At 53.5% G+C, this 18,893-nt stretch overlaps 1 protein-coding gene and 1 long non-coding RNA gene across 2 annotated transcripts; one reads left to right on the plus strand and one right to left on the minus strand.

The window, feature by feature from the left end:
• Nucleotides 1–327: 327 nt before the first annotated feature.
• LOC112922505 (uncharacterized) lies at nucleotides 328–3,394 on the minus strand. Its single transcript, XR_003235446.2, has 3 exons — nucleotides 3,207–3,394; nucleotides 2,366–2,594; nucleotides 328–1,396 (listed from the first exon to the last, which is right to left on the minus strand). It is a non-coding gene; the product is annotated as an uncharacterized lncRNA (long non-coding RNA).
• A 150-nt stretch (nucleotides 3,395–3,544) lies between these two features.
• Nucleotides 3,545–5,132, plus strand: RNF228 (ring finger protein 228). Its single transcript, XM_072741051.1, has 2 exons — nucleotides 3,545–3,676; nucleotides 3,884–5,132. The coding sequence occupies exon 2, from the start codon at nucleotides 4,164–4,166 to the stop codon at nucleotides 5,076–5,078; it is 915 nt and encodes a 304-aa protein (XP_072597152.1). The 5' UTR covers nucleotides 3,545–3,676; nucleotides 3,884–4,163; the 3' UTR covers nucleotides 5,079–5,132.
• Nucleotides 5,133–18,893: the final 13,761 nt, after the last annotated feature.

Consider the following 18,893-nt stretch of genomic DNA (forward strand, 5'->3'; position numbering starts at 1 on the left):
ATACCTTCTAGGCCTCTCTCATGGGGACATTTGTGAGGACTGCTGAGATCAAAAATAGAAACCTCTGACAGAAACAATAACGAGTGTTAACAGGGGCTGGGGACTCGGTGTGTTATGTGTAGAACACACTCAAGCTTCACAGCAGACTTATGGAACTACTCATCCCTAGTCTAAAGTTTGGGAAACCGAGGCACAGAGAGGCTAACTAGCAAATCTAATGCTACACGGGGGGAGGGAGGAGGACACCTAGCATTTGGACCCAGGATGGTTAATCCTAAAGCTAAAACATTCTCTCTTTAGATCGTTGACGCAGAAAATACACATAAGTTACCGTCGGTATCTTTCATTTATTCAGGTCTTCAAAAAGAAAGTCATGCAGCCAATAGTGAGTGTCTAACATAATCAAGGCTGGAGCAGAGCTCATGAGCAAAGCCAGTTCAAACTCTGATGTGAATATCGAGTCCTGTGTTCCTGACCTAAGATCCCTTTTGACACAGTTTTTTTTTTTTTTACCACAGGGAAAGCCTAATTCTAATTCCTACACGAATGACCGAGCTTCACTACTCAGGGCTGCAGGCGACACTGTGAGCAGTGGGCCTTACAGCTCATTAGGGCAGAAGCCCGTGGCCTGCGTGCGGCACACAAACTTACACCCTTCAAGCATGTCGTGGCTCCTCGTTGCACTGATAGAAGCCCCGCTGTGATGCCTTTATGAGTCCTAAAAACGGGTGATTGGCCCCAGGATATAAATGATTGGAGATGCTGGGTCCCTTTAAAAAGCCATCCAAACGCAGAGAGTAAATTCCAGCATTGCTAACTAAATCCTGGTACTCATTTATGATCCCATCAATAGAATGTATTGTGGACAAGAGCTGTACCTGGACCTCTCAAAGAGGGTGCTAGGGGAACTCAGGGACCATAAGCCGTAGGAGAAATGCTGGTAGCTTCTAAATGATTCCTTTCGACTCCCAAGGCAATGTTTGCTTGTGCTAGTTGAAAGCTGGAAAATGTTTTTGCTTTTGGTTTCCCCATAACCAAATCTGTGACTTTGGTAGAGACCTGTGATCCTCAAACTACTCCCAGGGGTCAGCTTACCCCCATGTCACCACTGGGAAAGAGTGGCTACTGACATCAAGTGGGTAGAGGCCAGGGATGCCATTAAACGTCTGACAACGACATCTGCACCACGACAGAGAATTATCCAGCTCAAAATGTCAATAGTGCTGAGGCTATGAAACTCTCCCATCGCCCCATGGTCCGTTTCTCCATCCTGCCATCTGATGCTGAGAATGCATAACAGTGTGAAAATTCAAAATCTTCCATTGTTTTGCCCAAATGCAGACATGTGGACTTGCAGAACTCTTTTTCCATCCCCTCTTTGGTATGTCCTAGGAACCTGGTGGGTGGGAAGGACAAGACATAAACACATACTAGCTCTCCTAGTTCTTTTTTTTTTTTTTTTTTTTTTAGCTCTCCTAGTTCTGTGCTTTTTTCCTCATGCCCTGTTTTAAAATGTTTTCTACATCAGCATTATGCCTCTTGTCAGTAAAGGATGATCAAGGTTTAAGTAGATAGAAGAGGGGCACCTTGGTGGCTCAGGTCATGATCCTATAGTCCAGGCCAGGACATGATCCCAGGGTCCAGGGATTGAGCCCCGGTCCAACTCCCCTCTCAGCGGGGTGTCTGCTTCTCCCTCTGCCTCTCCCCCATGTCCCCCACTCTCTTTCTCTCTCCCAAATACACAAGTAAAATCTTTCATTACTTTTAAAGATTTATTTGAGGGACAGCGAGAAAGGGAGAGAGAGCAGAGAGAGAGGGGAAGAGGGAGAAGCAGACTCTCCACTGTGCAGAGCCTGACATGGGGCTCGCTCCCAGGACCATGAGATCATGACCTGAGCCAAAGGCAGATGTTTAACCAACTGAACCACCGAGGTGCTCCACGGTAAAATCTTCTTAAAAAATTAAATATTTTTAAAAAGGCTTAAGTAGAAGAAGGCAGTTTAAAACTGCACATAAAATGCATGATCCTGGGCTCTTCACAACCATACAGCTCAAGGAGGGAAAGAGGACAGGCAGCCAGTTCCTTCACTGAGTTGGCTTGGATAATTTTGTAATATTCCAAGGCCAGGCGAGGGCCTTGTCCTGATGGCCCATCACCCTGCCCTCTACTCATCACAGCTCTCATCACAAAATGACATGCTTTAAGAAGCAAATCATATTTATAAAATTTGAAGCTAGGAAATGGAAAGATAAAGGAGTCTCTAATGAGGTTTCCTAAGATCCCTCACACTTAAAGACATGTATCGCACTCGCTCTTCACCAACAGTAAAAAGTAAATGTACTTTCAAATGTCATAGAAACTTACAAGTTGTTTACGACAATTCCTGCTCTGGTGGCTTTTTGGTTTCCCTCTGTCCTCTCCCTCCCGCTGCTTCCGTGTTCATTCGTCCTTTTCACATTCTCTGGAGTGTCTCACTGCCTTCTGCAGAGAACCTGGAGAAAATGTGGAAATGCTCCTATTTCATGGGAACCCGGAGAACCACCTTCTTCCTCTCCCTTGCTGCGGTTCTCTCTTCACGGGGAGGATGTCCAACCTGGAGAAACGGGGAAACAGAACTTTCTGGTTAAGAGTATCTGAACAGGGGGATCCCTGGGTGGCGCAGCGGTTTGGCGCTTGCCTTTGGCCCAGGGCACGATCCTGGAGACCCGGGATCGAATCCCACATCAGGCTCCTGCTGCATGGAGCCTGCTTCTCCCTCTGCCTATGTCTCTGCCTCTCTCTCTGTCTCACTGTGACTACCATAAATAAATAAAAATTAAAAAAAAATTAAAAAAAAAGAGTATCTGAACAGCCCCTTTTGGATGGTCCCCCCCACATCCTACTAGGTGCTCCTTCGAGAAGTGCTGCCTCTTGCTAACCTGCCCAGTGGGGGGGGGGGGGGTTTCCATCAGTTTTAATAAATCACGGAGATCTGTGCCCTGTCACTCACGGAATTTTGGGCTCTCTACATTTGCATATTAAACGTTTAAGTGGGGATCCCTGGGTGGCGCAGCGGTTTGGCGCCTGCCTTTGGCCCAGGGCACGATCCTGGAGACCCGGGATCGAATCCCACGTCGGGCTCCCGGTGCATGGAGCCTGCTTCTCCCTCTGCCTCTCTCTCTCTCTGTACGACTATCATAAATAAATAATAATAATAAAAATTAACCGTTTAAGTGGAAGTAGCTGGATGGTGCCAGGGCTTAGTTGAGCTGGACTTTGAAATTCCCCGAACCTGTCTGACAACAACGCTTCCCCCCCCCCCCCCCCCCCCCCCCGCTGCCTCTGGAAACGCCTGCGCAGCAGAGAGAGCTGCCTCCTCCCCTGGGGTCAGCGCCAGAGGATCAGCAGGACCTGGCCGCGAGCATCAGTCTCAGCCAGCGGGACCTCAAGGGGCAAAGGCAGATTCTGATCAGCTCCGAAACTTCCTCCAATGGGTGGGATGAGGATGCCCGCCCTCGGCTCCCAGCCTGCCAGGGCTGCAGGCCCGCCTGGGCTTTGCGAGCGCGAGTGGAACGTGTGACCCGCTGGGCCAGGGCCGGCGCGCGCCCGGGACGGAGCGATGCGATCTCCGAGGACCGGGCCCCGCGCTGCCGCCGCCGCCGCCGCTCCCCGCGCGGGTCCCGCAGTGCATCACCGGTGAGCTCGGCGGGCGGGGGAGGGGGCTCGGCCCAGGCCCAGGGGGGTCAGCACCGGGCGCCGCGGACCCGGGGGCGCAGGGGCAGGGGCAGGGGCGCGCAGGGCCAGGCTGCCCCGCCCCCGATCGCGGGGGAGGAGGAGGGGGGGAGGGGCGGGGAGGGGGAGGGGTGCGCGGCGCCGCATCCCTAAGCGGCCGCACCCCCCCAGCCTCCCTCCACTTCCAAGTCCGAGCGCAACCGAAGGCGACATCCAGCGGGGCCGGCACAGCGGCTCGGCGCGGCGCGGGAGGCGCGGCGGGGCGGCGCCGGGGGGCGGGGGGAGGCGGTCGCCGCTGCGCCCCCGCCCGGCCCCGCCGGCGCCGCCTCCCCGGCCCGGCGACAGCAGCCCGCGGGGGACGCGGAGGCGCCTCCCGCCGCCCGCAGCCCAGGCGGCCGCCGCGGGGCACGAAGGCGCCTCCCCCCGCCCCCGATGAGGGGCGCGCCCCGCCATGGCCGCGCCGCCGAGCGACAGCGGCGGCCCCCGGAGCCCGACGGGCAGGCGCGGGGGCGCGGCCGGCGCGGGGGGGCCCGAGGGCGCGGCCGCGGGGGAGCTCCCGGCGCTCGAGGACTACGAGTGCAAGATCTGCTACAACTACTTCGACGCGGACCGGCGCGCGCCCAAGCTGCTGGCCTGCCTGCACACCTTCTGCCAGGAGTGTCTGCGCCAGCTGCAGCTCCGCGCCGCGCCCGCGCCCCCCGCGCCCCCCGCCCCCGCCGGCCCTGAGCGCCCCCCGCGCCCGCCGCCCCCGCTCGGCCCGCCCGGCGCCATCGCCTGCCCCGTGTGCCGCCACCGCACCCCGCTGCCCGACAGCCGCGTGCACCGCCTGCCCGTCAACACCAGGCTCGCCGACGCCTTCCCGCGGGCCCTGCGCGCCGCGCACGACCCGCTGCCCCAGGACCGCCTCCCGCCCGCGCCCGCCCCGGCCCCCGCCCCCGCCCCGCCCGCGGAGGACGCCGCCCGCCAGCCCCGCGCCCGCCTGCGCCTGCGCGCCCCGGGCGCCCACGACAGCTGCCAGGACTGCAAGCGGGTCGCGCTCACCGCCGGCTGCGTGTGCGTCGTCCTCTCCTTCCTGTCCATGGTGGTGCTGCTCTTCACCGGCCTCATCTTCGTCAACCACTACGGCGGGGGCGGCGGGGGCGGGGGCGGCCCTCCCGGAGGCGCGGCGCCCCCCGGAGCGGCCCCGGGGGCCGGGTCGCCGCCGCCCTCGCCCGTGGGGCCCATCTGCCTGTCGGCGGCCAGCATCCTGGCGCTCCTCTCGGTCGTCGTCACCTGGGTCATCTGCTGGCTCAAGTACCGGCCCGAGGGCGCGGCCGCGGGCTCGGCGGGGGGCGGCGGGGGCGGCGCGCGGAGGAGCGACTCGTAGCGGGGCCGCCGGAGGCCGCGGAGGGAGGGGAGGGCGCCCGGGACGGAGGGGCCCGGGGAGGGGCGGGGAGCGGGGGGCGGGCGGGCACGCGCCTTGCCCCGGACCGTGCAGCCTCCGCCGCCGTCCCCGCCGGAGCGCGCGAGCCGCCCCCGGACTCCGAGGATTCGCGGAGAGAAGCGGCAGGAGCGGGACCCGGCGGCCGCCCCGGCGAGTGGAGGGGAGCGGAGCGCGCGTGGGCGGCCGTGAAGGGCCGGAGCTGGCGGACGCGTCGCCGGGAGCCGGGGCCGTCCCGGGGGGCAGAGGGGCGCGCCGGTGTGGACCGCAGCCCCCGCCCCCGCCCGGCAGGTGCGCTGCGCTGGTGCGCGCCCCTCCCCCCGCGCCCCCCGCCCGGCAGGTGCGCTGCGCTCGTGCGCGCCCCTCCCCCCGCCCCCCCCGCCCGGCAGGTGCGCTGCGCTCGTGCGCGCCCCGCCCCCCGCCCGGCAGGTGCGCTGCGCTGGTGCGCGCCCCTCCCCCCCGCCCCCCTGCGCACGTGCGCGCCCCTCCCCCCGCCCCCCTGCGCACGTGCGCGCCCCTCCCCCCCGCGCCCCCCGCCCGGCAGGTGCGCTGCGCTCGTGCGCGCCCCTCCCCCCGCCCCCCCCTGCGCACGTGCGCGCCCCTCCCCCCCCGCGGACGGGCCGCCCAGCCCCTGCGCTCCGCGGGGCACTCGGGGAGCTCCTGCCGGGAACTCATCGCATCCGTACCTGGACTCGGGGAGCCTCCGGAGCCGACTCTCGTCTCTCAAAACTGACTTACTGTTGCCCCCACCTGGAAGATATCGAAAGCTCTTCACGCAGCATCTAAGCTGTAGACTCCTCCGCCTTTTTCCTTTTTTTTTTAGTTCCTTTTCTTTCTTTTTTTTTTTTTAAAGATAATTTATGTTAGGACATATAAATCTGGAAATTTAGGGCATTGAAATTTCCGGGAGACTCCGATAAACGTATTTCCCCCATACCTGCCCTCCGAGTCCATTTCAAAATTAGGAGAAGGAAATAAAGGAGTGTTGGTGATTGATTCAAGATCTTTTACTGTGAAACAACTACTGGCTTTCAGTTAACTGATAAAATAGAAAATAGCTCCCAAAGACTTGTCTTAACGGACAAGTCTTTCTTCCTTTGCTTACAAATGTACATCACACTTATCAGGAAAATATCATTTTGAATTTAACGGTTTGATAGTGTGGGAAATCACTGAGATGTTCGCATCCGTCACATCAGAGGAAAAAGGATACATATCTACCTGATTTTGTAACTAAAAAGATGAAAGGGTGGACTATTAGATGCCTTTTTAAAGAAAAAAACCCCACTGTTCCCGATGTATTTTATATGAAAACATTCTTTATTCCATCTTTTGACATTTGGAATAAGAGTTTTCATGTCTAAAAATCCCGAAGCTATTGAGGGTAAGCTGTTGTTCCTCATGTATTATGCAAGCTGTCTGCATGGTATCCTCACACTGTTCTATTAACTCAACTTGAATGGAGCATTTGTATCTATTATAGAGGGAAGTAACTTACTGATCATTGATAAGTGGTATGGCTGCAATTTAGGAATTGCCATATGGTGTGTTTTAGGTCTGCATCGTCTTAATAAAAAAACAAGAAGCATTTATAGAAAAACCTATTTTTACAGTCCGAGTTATGTGTATGACACTTTTCTTGAAATACACATCCCCCATCCAAATCCCAATTTCACATTTTGAATGGGGCTGGGAGAAGTAACTCACACATGGGAGGAATGTCATTGCTAGGGTGGGTATTTTATGGAATGATTTCTTAGGGTTTAACAGGACCCGTAAAGACCAAGGGAGATCTGTTGTATTTTGGCGGGAGGAGCAGTATACCCATCCACTAAAATAACTTCCACTATACTCTGTTGTCAGATTTTGTTCTCAGTTTCTGCTGAATGTTTCAGGGTCCTAAGGGTTTTATGTTCCTAATAGTTAAGTGTCCCATTTCAGAGACTAGCTTTGGTTTGTTTATACCTCCAACAGGTAACTTGTGTTACTTCTATATTCATTTTTATCTTTTAGTTTTTATTTACTTCCAGTGCTGAGATTGTTTGTATTCACAACTCTTTAGTTGCACAAGTGTACCTGCACCTGCACCTATGTGTGTGTGCTAGTCACAGACCTTCGCTTTGTGTATGTAACAATGTGTGCACACACATGTTTGTCATTTCACTCCCTCAGATTGGCAGCCTGGAAGTCTGTCTAAAGTTACTTGGGGGACCAGCTTGCTTCTTACAGAGTTTATTTATGTTCTACAGAGGAAGGAATACCAAGGGCCTAAACTGAATTATTCCTCATAAATGAGAGAGATACCTGAATGGCCTCAGTCACAATACAAGCCACCTTTTGCTCCTCCCATAAGTTGCACGTGGAAATTTCCTGTAATGAGAAATTTGAGTTCGAATACTTTGAGACATTAGTATTTTAGTACCTAAACATGGTGAGAGGGTTGTTTTTTGTTTTTATTTCTTGGCTGACTTTGCATTACTGCTAATTTCTGACTTCCTTATCAGGAATTAAGTGACAGGATAGAGTAATGGAAAACATTTGTTCCGTTTCCAGTGGTTTTCTGTTATTTGAGTATCTCCCATTTTGCAGATGTGCTTTAGTCATGCCTGCCTCATGTGGGGGGAGTCCTGGTACACCAGCACCCTGGACGAAACAGGAGTTTACAAAGTAATTGATGAAATGGCCCATGAGTTGTAGGGAGGCCTCGTGGTGACAGGGGAGTGCTTTTCTCCCTTCTCCTGGAAATTCTCATCTTCTTGCAAGAGCTTGACCCAATTCTGGACACATCTCCAGCTCATAAGTGCTAACTGCCAGTAAAGTCTCTGTAAAAAGCCAGTCCTAATTTGGTTTGCACACCTGCTCAAGAATTCATAGTTTCCATGGTCTAGGTTCTGCTTAGGTCCTGGAATTGCAGGTTGGAGTTATTATCATGATTCTATAGAGTCTAAATTTCAAGTGAAAGAAAGAAACTCATCTTGCAGGCGATAGATTAAATTGTTCAGCCTCTGAATGCAATACAATGTGGTGAACGGTGTCCATATCTAGAAAGGGCATTGATGTGGGGTCTACAGACTAGTAATGGCACCCAGGAGATGTGAGTCAATGCGGGCTCTCTTCTTTCTTGGAAGGACCTTGGCAATTTGTTTTATTACCTCTTTGAGCTTAGGCTCCTCTGCTAGGGGATGAGAACACCAAGTATCAGCTCTGCTTTACTTTATGGGGTTGGCTTAAGGACTTGTACACCCAAGAGGGCATGTAAGTGAAAATGCTTTGGAAACTCAAGTCCCCTGTGGATCTGTGGCCTTGTTTTCATTCAGACTTCCAAGGGTCTAATATCACCTCCTTAGAGAGGTCTGCCCAGACCAATCCATCCCAAAGGACTATCTACCAAAGTTTTATTTTCTTCTTACTTTCTTCTGTCTGCAGTGGTCTTATTTCATTGCTACATGCTATATCTCAATCTCCAGCAACCAGAAGGCAAAAATAAGAGGAGGAACCTAGTCTGGTCACACACTTTACCCACAAAACCTTAGCCCTTGGCATATGGTAAGTGGCAGATAACTAGTTTGTAGAGTTCCTTGAATGGGAAACCCTGGACTGCAGGGTGAAGCAACTTGGCTCCCCTACTCATACTACCACTTAGTAATTCCCAAGGCCCTGGAGGACCTAGGTAAACAGTTGCTTTTCCTGACTTCAGAAGGATTTTCAGAAAAATATAAAAATATACTGGAAAATAAGTTTGATTTTTGAGAAAAAATCAGGTCATCCCAGGGAAAATCTTAAGTGACAGAAGGCACTGGAGAGACTGAAGGACATTTGGCCTCAATTTCCAATCCTTTTCTGCATTGTGAGATTTCGAGGTATGATTGCTTTTGGCTTTCTTTAAAAATTTTTTTCATTCATTCATTCATTTGAGAGAGAGAGACTGCGTGTACAAGAAAGCACAAGCAGGGGGAGCAGCCAGAGGGAGAGGGGGGAGCAAGCTCCCCGCTGAGCTGGATCCCAGGACCCTGGGACCGTGAGCGGAGCTGAAGGCAGACACTTAACCGACTGAGTCACCCAGGCGCCCCGGCTTCCTTTTTTTTGTGAGCACAACTGCACCATCCCCTCCAAAGCTAGTAGCACTTGCATTGGTGGGATAAGTTTACGTTGCAGTGGGATTTCCCACATTTGTTCCTTTTCCATTTTAATTCTTCAATCTTTGCCATTTTAAATAACTTCTCCTTCATCGACTTGCTAAATTTATAATCATAGTAACTGAGTAAACCCGTCCTTCTGTGATCCAGCTCATCCTCCTTAATCACTTATTTCCCATTAGCTAACATTTGTGTTTTAAATTTCTGCTATGATCCAAAGTTGATTAATAAATTCATGTCTTAGGCAATGAACTGAATACCTGTCAAGCATGCATTTACGTATTTCCCTTTGAAACACTGTGTTTTTATTGTATACCTTATAGTGTAATTTGGGGAATATCTAATATTTACTACAGTAACTTTTCTGAAATAAATGTTACAAACGAGTGCAACCAAATCTTAATTTGAAGTCTTATGAGTGAACAATGTATGAGAGAGATTTTATCCATCTTTTGGTTGATACCTTTTGACTGTCCATTTAAGAAAAGCTTGGTGTGTATACCGTAAGCATGTGTCTCTCCATCAAACAAACTTGGAGCATCTGTTTTTTTATGCAAAACTAGAATGTGCAAGTTTGTTTCTATAATGAATTTACCACCATTCCTGATTACAAAATACATTCAGGAAAGTAAAAGTGTTCAATATCCAATTTCCAAGAATATTCCTAGGAGCTCAAGAAGAATGTGCACACTTCCTTTAGAAAAAGAAATGTCTTTGCATGTAAAATTGGATTATCTTTGGTTTAGAAATACCTCATCTCCATGGGGTGGAGTGGGGCAATGTTGAAGTGAAAAGAAAGAGGATAGGAAAGATATGCAAAAGATTCACCAAAGTCCTAATATATATATATATGTATATATATAAATAAAACACGTTTCAAAATAAAGAACAGAGAAAATGTTTAATCATTGCAAGAACAGAACACTATCATTTTCACAGTTACCATTTTAAAAAACCACGGCAATATCTGGGCCGCTCGGCTATCTCTTACCGCGATGACAGTTATCTGCGTCAGATAGGAACAGCACATTTATGTGTCTACTGTGTGTGATTTAAAAATATCTTATGGGGTTGCCTAAGTGGCTCGGCTGTTGAGCATCTTCCTTTGGCTCAGGCTGTGATCCCGGGGTCCTGGGATCGAGCCCCGCATGGGGCTCGTCATAGGCAGCCTACTTCTCTGCTTATCTCTGTGTCTCTCATGAATAAATAAATTTCTTTAAAAACCTTTTAAATAAATAAAAATATCTTCTAGTCAAACTTAGGTGGTAGAGAACAATTGTAGCTGCCGTGTAGTTTAGGGGAAGGATTAACTCCTAGTGAGAAGCAGTTACTCCTTAGGAAGAATGTTTTGGGACCAATCCCTGCAAGGCAAATGATTTGTCCCTAGAGCCCATTTCTTATTAAACTCCTGCACCGCAGACTTATCGCCTGGTGGGAACCTTAGCAGTAGTTGTCAATCCTGACTGCAGGGACTGCAGGTTAGAATTACCTGGAGCTGAAAGAAAGGGGGGGGGGCCAAGCACCCGACCAGCCCCCTCCCCCCAGACACAGATATTTAATTGGCAGGGAGGGGAGGCGCATCCCTGCTTTTAAAAGGCACCCCAGGTGACTATACTTTGCAGCGAGATTGGAAAGCCATTGTACTTCACCGGGTTTTTATTGAAATACGACCTTCTGCGTAATCTCACTTTAATGAACTAAAACCCCACCAGGTTTCTGAGAAACCGGGAGATGGTGGAGCAAAGCTTAGATTTTGCAAGTGGTCCTATTTAGATAACGAGTTTGGACAGCTCTGTAGTCGGGGCTGTGGCCGCAGACCCCGGTGGGTCCCCTCCCTCCCCAACACACACAGGCACACGCACACCCTTGTTGACTTTGTGCTCCCAGGAAAGTTAAGTAAATATTTGCATCCCCGTTTGCAGTGCTGTGATCCTTCCTAAGGAGGGCGGAGGGTGACTGGCTGCCCCTCTGCCCCCTTCCCGGGGACTGTTGGGGGCCCCTCTTCCCTCTTCCCTCTTCCCTTCAAAATAGGTGAGTGCTTGCCAAGTCCCCCGAGTCATCGAAATTCAGGGACAATGTGGGGATTTGGGGAGGGATTGTGCGGGTCGAACTTTGGGAGCCTTGCGGGAGCCAGGGCATGTCCTGTCCGGGCCGGAGCACCCCCTGGGCGCCCAAACGAATTCCAGGCTCCTGGACCCAGGTGTAAACGGATTGGCTGCACCCGGTTGGCCGGGAGGCTCCCTTGGAGCCCGAGGCCGGGAAGCGGCTGGGGCGGCTCTGGGGCCGAAGGGGGGCCCTCGCCCCAACGGCTGGAGGCCTGGGCCCGAGGCGCGGGTGGGGGCAGCTGTCACTGCACCCATCAGCCCCGCTCCGCGCAGCCGGCTTCATGTTTGGAACCGGTCTTGGCCCCAAACGCCCGGGATGTCGTGACCGCTTCGCCCCCAGTGCAGGGCCCGAGGGGTCTGTCATTTAGGATCCGATGGCGAACTTACAGTCCCCGGGGGCCCCAGGACCCTCCCAGCGCCCTGCTCAAAGATCTGAGCTCTGGGGGCACCTGGGCGGCCCAGGGCGTGACCCCGGGGTCCCCGATCCAGTCCCGAATCATCCCCCCCAGCCCCCGCCGCAGGGAGCCTGCTTCTCCCTCTGCCTGGGTCTCTGCCTCTCTCTGGGTCATTTCATGAACACATAAATAAAATATTAATATTTAAAAAAAGCTCTGAGTTCTCAACTATTCTTAAAAATAGCAGAAAAGGGCAGCCCCGGTGGCTCAGCGGTTTAGCGCGCCTTTGGCCCAGGGCCTGATCCTGGAGACCCGGGATCGAGTCCCACGTCGGGCTCCCTGCATGGAGCCTGCTTCTCCCTCTGCCTGTGTCTCTGCCTCTGTCTCTCTCTGTGTCTCTCGTGAATGAATAAATAAAATATTTTTTTAAAAAATAGAAAAGCCCAAGTACAGAGGTAAAGGAGAAAAGAGATGCCGCGGCCAGTGGCCGGTGGCTGTAGCATCCCTTGGGGGCGGGCGGCCCCTCCTCCCTCCGGGGCTCCCAGCGCAGGGGAGCAGCCACCTTCAAGGACGTGAAGGGCATCGGGACTAACCGTGCCCCTGTCCTCGGAGGACCGCGAGGGCGCCCCGGCCCCGCCCCTGGGCTCCTCCCGGCAGGTGCGGCAGGCGCTGCTCCCCACCTCTCAGCACCACCTGGACCTGGCCGCAGAGGGCAGGGTTCACCCCTGGGCCAGCGCCCACGAGGCCCCAAGAAGCCCCAGCGACGCACGTGCCAGGTACAGAGCCGGGCCTTGCGGGGCCGCCAAGATGCGGATTCTTCCCACAAGCGTTGGGGCGCCCGCCGGGTAACCTGGCTCGGGGTCCCCTCTGCATGGAACAGAGGCTAACATACATCATCATGATAAACATTGTCCCTGGGAATAAAAAAAAAAAAAAAGTTGTTTAAAATAAGCAAAAATTTTAAAAAATTAAAAAAAATAAGCAAAAATTTAAAAGTGGGATTATATATGGTTTCAGTCCTACGTGGAAGATAATAGTGAAGGAGACAATAAGGCAAGAGAGGGAAACTGAGTGGGGAAAAATTAGAGAGGAAGACAACTGGTGAGAGACCCCTAGCTCTGGGAAACAGAGGGCTGCAGAAGGGGAGAGGGGATTGGGTGACTGGGTGCTGGGCACTGAGGAGGGCACGTGATGGGATGAGCACTGGGTGTTATATGTTGGCAAACTGAATTTAAATATATTATTTTAAGTGGGATTATAGGGCAGCCCCGGTGGCTTAGCGGTTTAGCACCACCTTCAGCCCGGGGCATGATCCTGGAGACCAGGAATCCAGTCCCACGTCAGGCTCCCTCTGCCTCTCTCTCCTTCTGTGTCTCCTTCTGTGAATAAATAAATAAATAAATAAATTTTTAAAAAGTGGGATTATATCACTGAGTGTGTTTTAAAGGGGGGCTGCGGTAGAGTAAATTTCCAAAATCTTTTCAATTGAGATAAGACAGATCAGTGTCTCCAAACATTATAGGTAACTTTAGTTGAAATTTATTTACAACCGGAACAAAGCAAATAAACGGAGAGGTGAAGAATTTAGGCAGCTCCCAGATCTCATCCCTTTGGAGTCTAATCAGAGTAGTGAACACCTAGGGCTTTTTTTTTTCTTCTAATTTATGTTCTAAGATTTTATTTTTTAAAAGTAAACTCTCCCCCCCAACGCGGAGTTTGAACTCAAACTCAACAAATCAAGACAAATCGGGAAATCAAGAGTCACATTCTCTGCTCACTGAACCAGCCAGGCAACCCAGAAACCCAGGGTTTTCTGACTGAACAGGACTGGTAACAGAATGGGCTCGATTTAAATCTTAGCTCTGAAGCTTCCTGACTGTGTGTCTAAGGCAAATTAATTAACCTCTCCGGGCCCCCTTTCCCTCATTTCAGGTAACTATAATCTGACTGTTTGGAGAAGTAAGTAAATTGTAAAACTGTAAAGTGATTTGCATAATGCCAGCACCTGCAAAGTGCCCAATAAATATATGCTAGTGTCATAAAATAACATATCTGACATTACAAAACGGACAAGAGCACCATCATAGCATAGTGACATAATAACCATGAAATAGTAACCTAATTATATGATATTACTATTATATATTTGTGTGATGATAATGTGCCAGGGACATCGAGGACTGTCGTCACTACATAATGGACTTGGGTCTTCCCCTCTATATTTGTAATTCTCCGGAAAATAGCTTATTCGAGGTTGGGAACCCAAGCAGCTGGCTCAAGGTACAGGAAGCCTTCTGAGCGCTCATGCTGCCAACCCCTCGGACGCTGAGCACGTCCTCAGGGAAAGCGTGGTCCGAATCCGAATCCGGGCAGGAGGTGGAGAGACGGCAAAGCAACCCGAGGTAGCAGACGCAGGATGGTGGGGCTCCTTTCCCTGATCTCCTCCCCCCACCCCCACCCCAGCTGATACTTTTAAAAGGTCTGTGTTGAGGGTTGATTTTATTTTTAGATCCATCCTTTCTTCCCTCACCTTGCACTTGGTCAATGCATAAGCTGACAAATCCCAACCTCTACGTCATTTTTTTTTTAAATATAAATGAATTTGAAAACCTTGGGAGCAAAGCACATAGAATTATTCTTAGGTCAATATTAAAGTAGCGGTATATGTGACATGCCTGACACATAGGAGGGTTACAACTTTTGTATTTTCCTTCCTAATGTCCTTTTCTTTCTCTCAATCCCCTATATCCTGCTGTGCCCTCCATGCCCACGTATTCTAGAACAGTGGAATGGGGATTCGAATTACTTCCGCTGCAAATGTGTCCTTCAAATCAGAAAGTCACTCATTGTTGTCTAGTATGAACCCACCTTGACTGACATCAATTAGGATTCATTTTTTCAGAAATATTTGAGCCATACTATTTCTTCTATATTTGGTCATATTCTCTTTCCCTCCCTCCCTCCCTCTCTCCCTCTCTCCCTTCCTCCTGTCCCCTTTTCAGTTTTGAAGCAATCTTTTCTCTATCCGGCAGTTTTAGTTTTCTTTTCTTTTCCTTCCTTTTCTTTATTTTTCCGGTCCCAAACCTTCCATTCTGGTGACACTTCCCTCTTTTTGAGCTCCAAAAGCTTCTTTCATTTCTCCCTCCCAGGGTGACCTGCCACTCTGCTCCTGAATGCCCCGGGGTCTGGCTCCTGCCTTCCTGGGTCATCCACCCCCCACGAAAGCACACTGTTTACTCTCCTGAAATTGGGGCTTCCTCACCAATCAGAGGGGTGGAGTGTAACCCCTGCCCTTGCCCCAGGGAAATGTGACCTTATTCTGAGGGACCTGAAAGTACTATTTCTATTCCGGGGTGACTCTTATGACCCCGCTGTGACAGGGCAGCCTGGGCTTTCTGAGAACCTTCTTAGCCAGCTTTGGAGATAAGGAACTCAGGTCTGGAGGTGCCCTCTCTCCTGAATGTCCCTGTTTTCTTTCCCATTTATCTCTTCAAGAACCACCAGTCCCAATCCCCTGACCTCCAACAGTGACATCTGCCTAATTGCTAGAGGAGAGAGGGCGGGTCCCTAGGAAGCCTCCACCTGTTCCTGAGAAGATCCTGTCCCCTGTCACTACTTTGTACCCCGAAGGAAATGTCTTCAGAAAGAGGACAGTGGGGGAACATCCAGAGGGACACTGAGCCCCCAAGAAGACCCCAAAACTGCCTCTTTCTGGGCAGAACATAGCTGCAGGTTTGGTTGGCCAGGGCCTGCCCCAGTTGGTCAGGATTTCAGAATGTCCCACGACAGTTGTTACTCACTCTTGTAGTGAATGTATGTGGCTCCTTCGCTCCATCCCTTTGGCCTTCTCCACCAAACGCTCCTTCCCATCCTCCCTTCTCTTCAGTAAGATACGTCAGGGGGGAGCCCCCCAGACTACTGTGGCTGGAATAGCAACGCCCCCCACCCCACCAGCGGTCCAGGCCTGCTCCTCCCCCAACTCCTCTCCCAGGTCCTTCGGATTCTTCAGAGCCGAGCCTCATCCTTGCCACCCAACTCCTGACCAGCGGCATTTATATTCTTTTTAGTTATTTTCTGGACCGAGCTCTGCCAAGAGGAGGACTTTGGTCCATTTCCATGACTAGTGTAGCCCGAGATCTTGGAACAGCACATAGTAGAAGCTCAGTAAGTATGTGTGGAATGAATGAAAGTCCTTATGTGCCAGCTCTGTGATCTGCTGAGGACACAGAAGAAGACAGGCCCAGCCGACCATTCACTTGGAGATACGGGGTAGAATAAAATAATCGAAACTTTCCCAGGGAGAGGCTTCAAGGGCCCGCTTTGCAGGCATCTCAGGCCCTGGAGGTGACTGGTGAGCAAAGGAGCCTCAGCATTTAATGAGAATTTTCCCAGGAGTTAATAGATGATTGAATGGGAGAATGTCGGACACCAGAGTGCGCCCAGCCTGGGCAAGAAGGACACGGTGGGGAAGGCTCAGAGAAAGCCGGAAGGGTGGTACAAGCCGGCCCCTACCTCCCAAACCTCTTGGTTGGGCCGGAACAGCCCAACACAGTGAGATAGACATCAGGTCTCAGGGCTCATGCGACTTTCCACTTCCAGAGGAGCCTTCCTTGGGCCAAGGGCGCCCAGGGATGCCAGGGTGGACAGGCCTGTCCTCTGCGGGTGGGAATCGACTGAAGGCCTGACCTCCGATGCCAGGCTTGACAGCATTTATAATTGGGGGGCAAAACCCAGAAAGGCAACTAGGAACCGACCCAGTGACCCGCGGGGTCTGAGCTGTCAGAGCACAGAGGGCCTCAGAGATCACTGTCCTGTTAGATTTGTGTCCCACTTCTTCTTCTTTTTTTTTTTAATCCAGCAGAATCTCCTTAAGGGTCTCCTTTGGGAGAATCTCAGCCTGGATGGTCCAGATTCAAACCCCGGCCGCACTGGGAGGGGTGGCTGCCTAAGACACCCCTTCCTAGGGCCCTGTCCGGAGTGAGCACAGGGTCCCTGCCCTCCGAGGCCAGCGGGGCTGCGGGGAAGGAACCTGAATTTGTGGAGCCCATCTCCAGCCAGCTCTCCCACACGAGGTCTGGAGGTTCCAGCTTCCCTGGGGCTCTCTGCCCAGAACTGGAGTTTTGATACTGCCCTCCCACTCCACCTGTGCAAGGCAAGAGTCTTCTGGCACCCTGGGTACCCAGGACTGGTGGGTCACCTGCATCGCTTCTAAGATCCCTCCCCATTCCACCCTCGGGGCACCCTCCATCCTCGTCCTGGTGTCACTGGATTGGGATTTCTGTCCCGCACTTCTATCGCCTCAACCCAGGGGTAAACTGAACGTCCCAGGACTGCTGCTCAGTGAGGACTTGGGCTCCTCCGAGCGTTGGAGGGAGGAAGGTGGAGGAGTGCGTGGGCCTGGCCAAGAAGTGGGGAGACCGAGCCCCGGGGTGTGTGGGCCCCAGTGCCTGTTCGGGAGTGAGGGCCACTGTGGCAGGGACGGGACTGGGGAACCCTGGGGGTGGGGGCTCCGTGAGCCCCGGGCCCCACGCAGGGGGCCCTGGGTCTGGGGAGGGGCCACCCCGCGCAGCGGGCTCTGGGTTCGGGGAGGGACACCCCACGCAGCGGGCTCTGGGTCTGGGGAGGGACACCCCACGCAGCGGGCTCTGGGTTCAGGGAGGGACACCCCACGCAGCAGGCTCTGGGTCTGGGGAGGGACACCCCACGCAGCAGGCTCTGGGTCTGGGGAGGGACACCCCACGCAGCGGGCTCTGGGTCTGGGGAGGGGCCACCCCACGCAGCGGGCTCTGGGTTCGGGGAGGGACACCCCGCGCAGCGGGCTCTGGGTCTGGGGAGGGGCCACCGCGCGAGGGTCCCGAGCTGCGGCAGCAAGAAAGGTGGACGCGAGGGAGGAGACGCAGCTTCCCGGCTCGGTCTCCCAGCGCTCTGGGGAGGGATTAGGCCCCCCCTGCACTTTCGCTTTGGGCGTGATTGATGCCCACGGCGCTCCGAGGGCTGCGTAATTAATAAAGATTACGCCCGTTTTGTCCAAACGTCCCTCTTAATTAATGGAGAGAAGGGCGCGAAGGGTGATTTATTTGCATTTGCAAAGTGCTTTCGGCCGCGCGGGCGCGACGGCGGGGGGCTGCGGGGACCCAGGACTGATTGGCACCGCCGGTGGGGCTGCCTGGCTCCGGCTCCAGGAATCCCCGGTTGCGTTCCCCTCGCCTCGCTCCCTGGGGCCACACGCGCACCCCGACCGCAGCTCCGGGTGGGCTCGTGGTGCCTCGGAGGGCGCGGCTGGCTGCGGGGGGACTCCGCGCCCCGCACGCGCCCCGCCGCTGCGCCTCTGGAGGGCCGCCCCCGCTCCCCCATCCCCTCCCCCATCCCCTCCTCCATCCCCTCCCCCACGCCCCCCGCCCTCCGGGAGGTCGGATCGCCGGGCCCCGCCTCCGTGGGGGCCGCCAGGAGGGCGCGTGGGATGGACCGAGGGGCTACAGCTCCGAGGAACCCCCGGGAACCTGGGTGAGCGCCGGTGCGACCCGTGTCCCAGCGCCCGGGCCGATGCGCGTGACCTGCACGTCCCCATGCGAAGGTCTCCGGTCTGTTCCGCAGCAGGGAGCGGTGAGTTTTGCGAAATTACCACCCTCCCTCCCTCCCTCCGGTCCTGCTGTCCACCTGCTCCGTCGGCCCGGGAAGGGGGAAAAGGCAAGGGCCGCCTTTCCCGGGAGCGGCGCCGCAGATGCTCCCCACCCAGCGGGGCCGGGGGAGGCCGGGGGGGCGCGTGGAGGACCCGAGAGCCAGGAAGAGGCTTCAAAGGTTTCGGTAACGACTCTCCGGCCTTTATTTATGCCCCTATTAATACAATATCCATCATGGAGATATCGATCTTTATCCCTTAAACTGATACGCTAGGAATCAATTAGCCATGCAGATTACATTTCCCACATATCCAAATGTTAATCTTTCAGTCTCTGGGCCAGTGATATATATATTTGCAGCCAGATAGTATTAGGTTTCGTTTAGAAATGGGAAGAAGGAAAAGGCTCTCCGAAGCGCATTCCTCTTGGGGCTACTTGTCTTAACTCTTGGCTGGGGCTGGGCTGTTGGGGGTCTAGGGGTGGGGGGATACCTCTCCCGCAGTTT

Source organism: Vulpes vulpes, chromosome 16, assembly GCF_048418805.1.
Source record: "Vulpes vulpes isolate BD-2025 chromosome 16, VulVul3, whole genome shotgun sequence".
Taxonomy (NCBI): Eukaryota; Metazoa; Chordata; class Mammalia; order Carnivora; family Canidae; genus Vulpes; species Vulpes vulpes.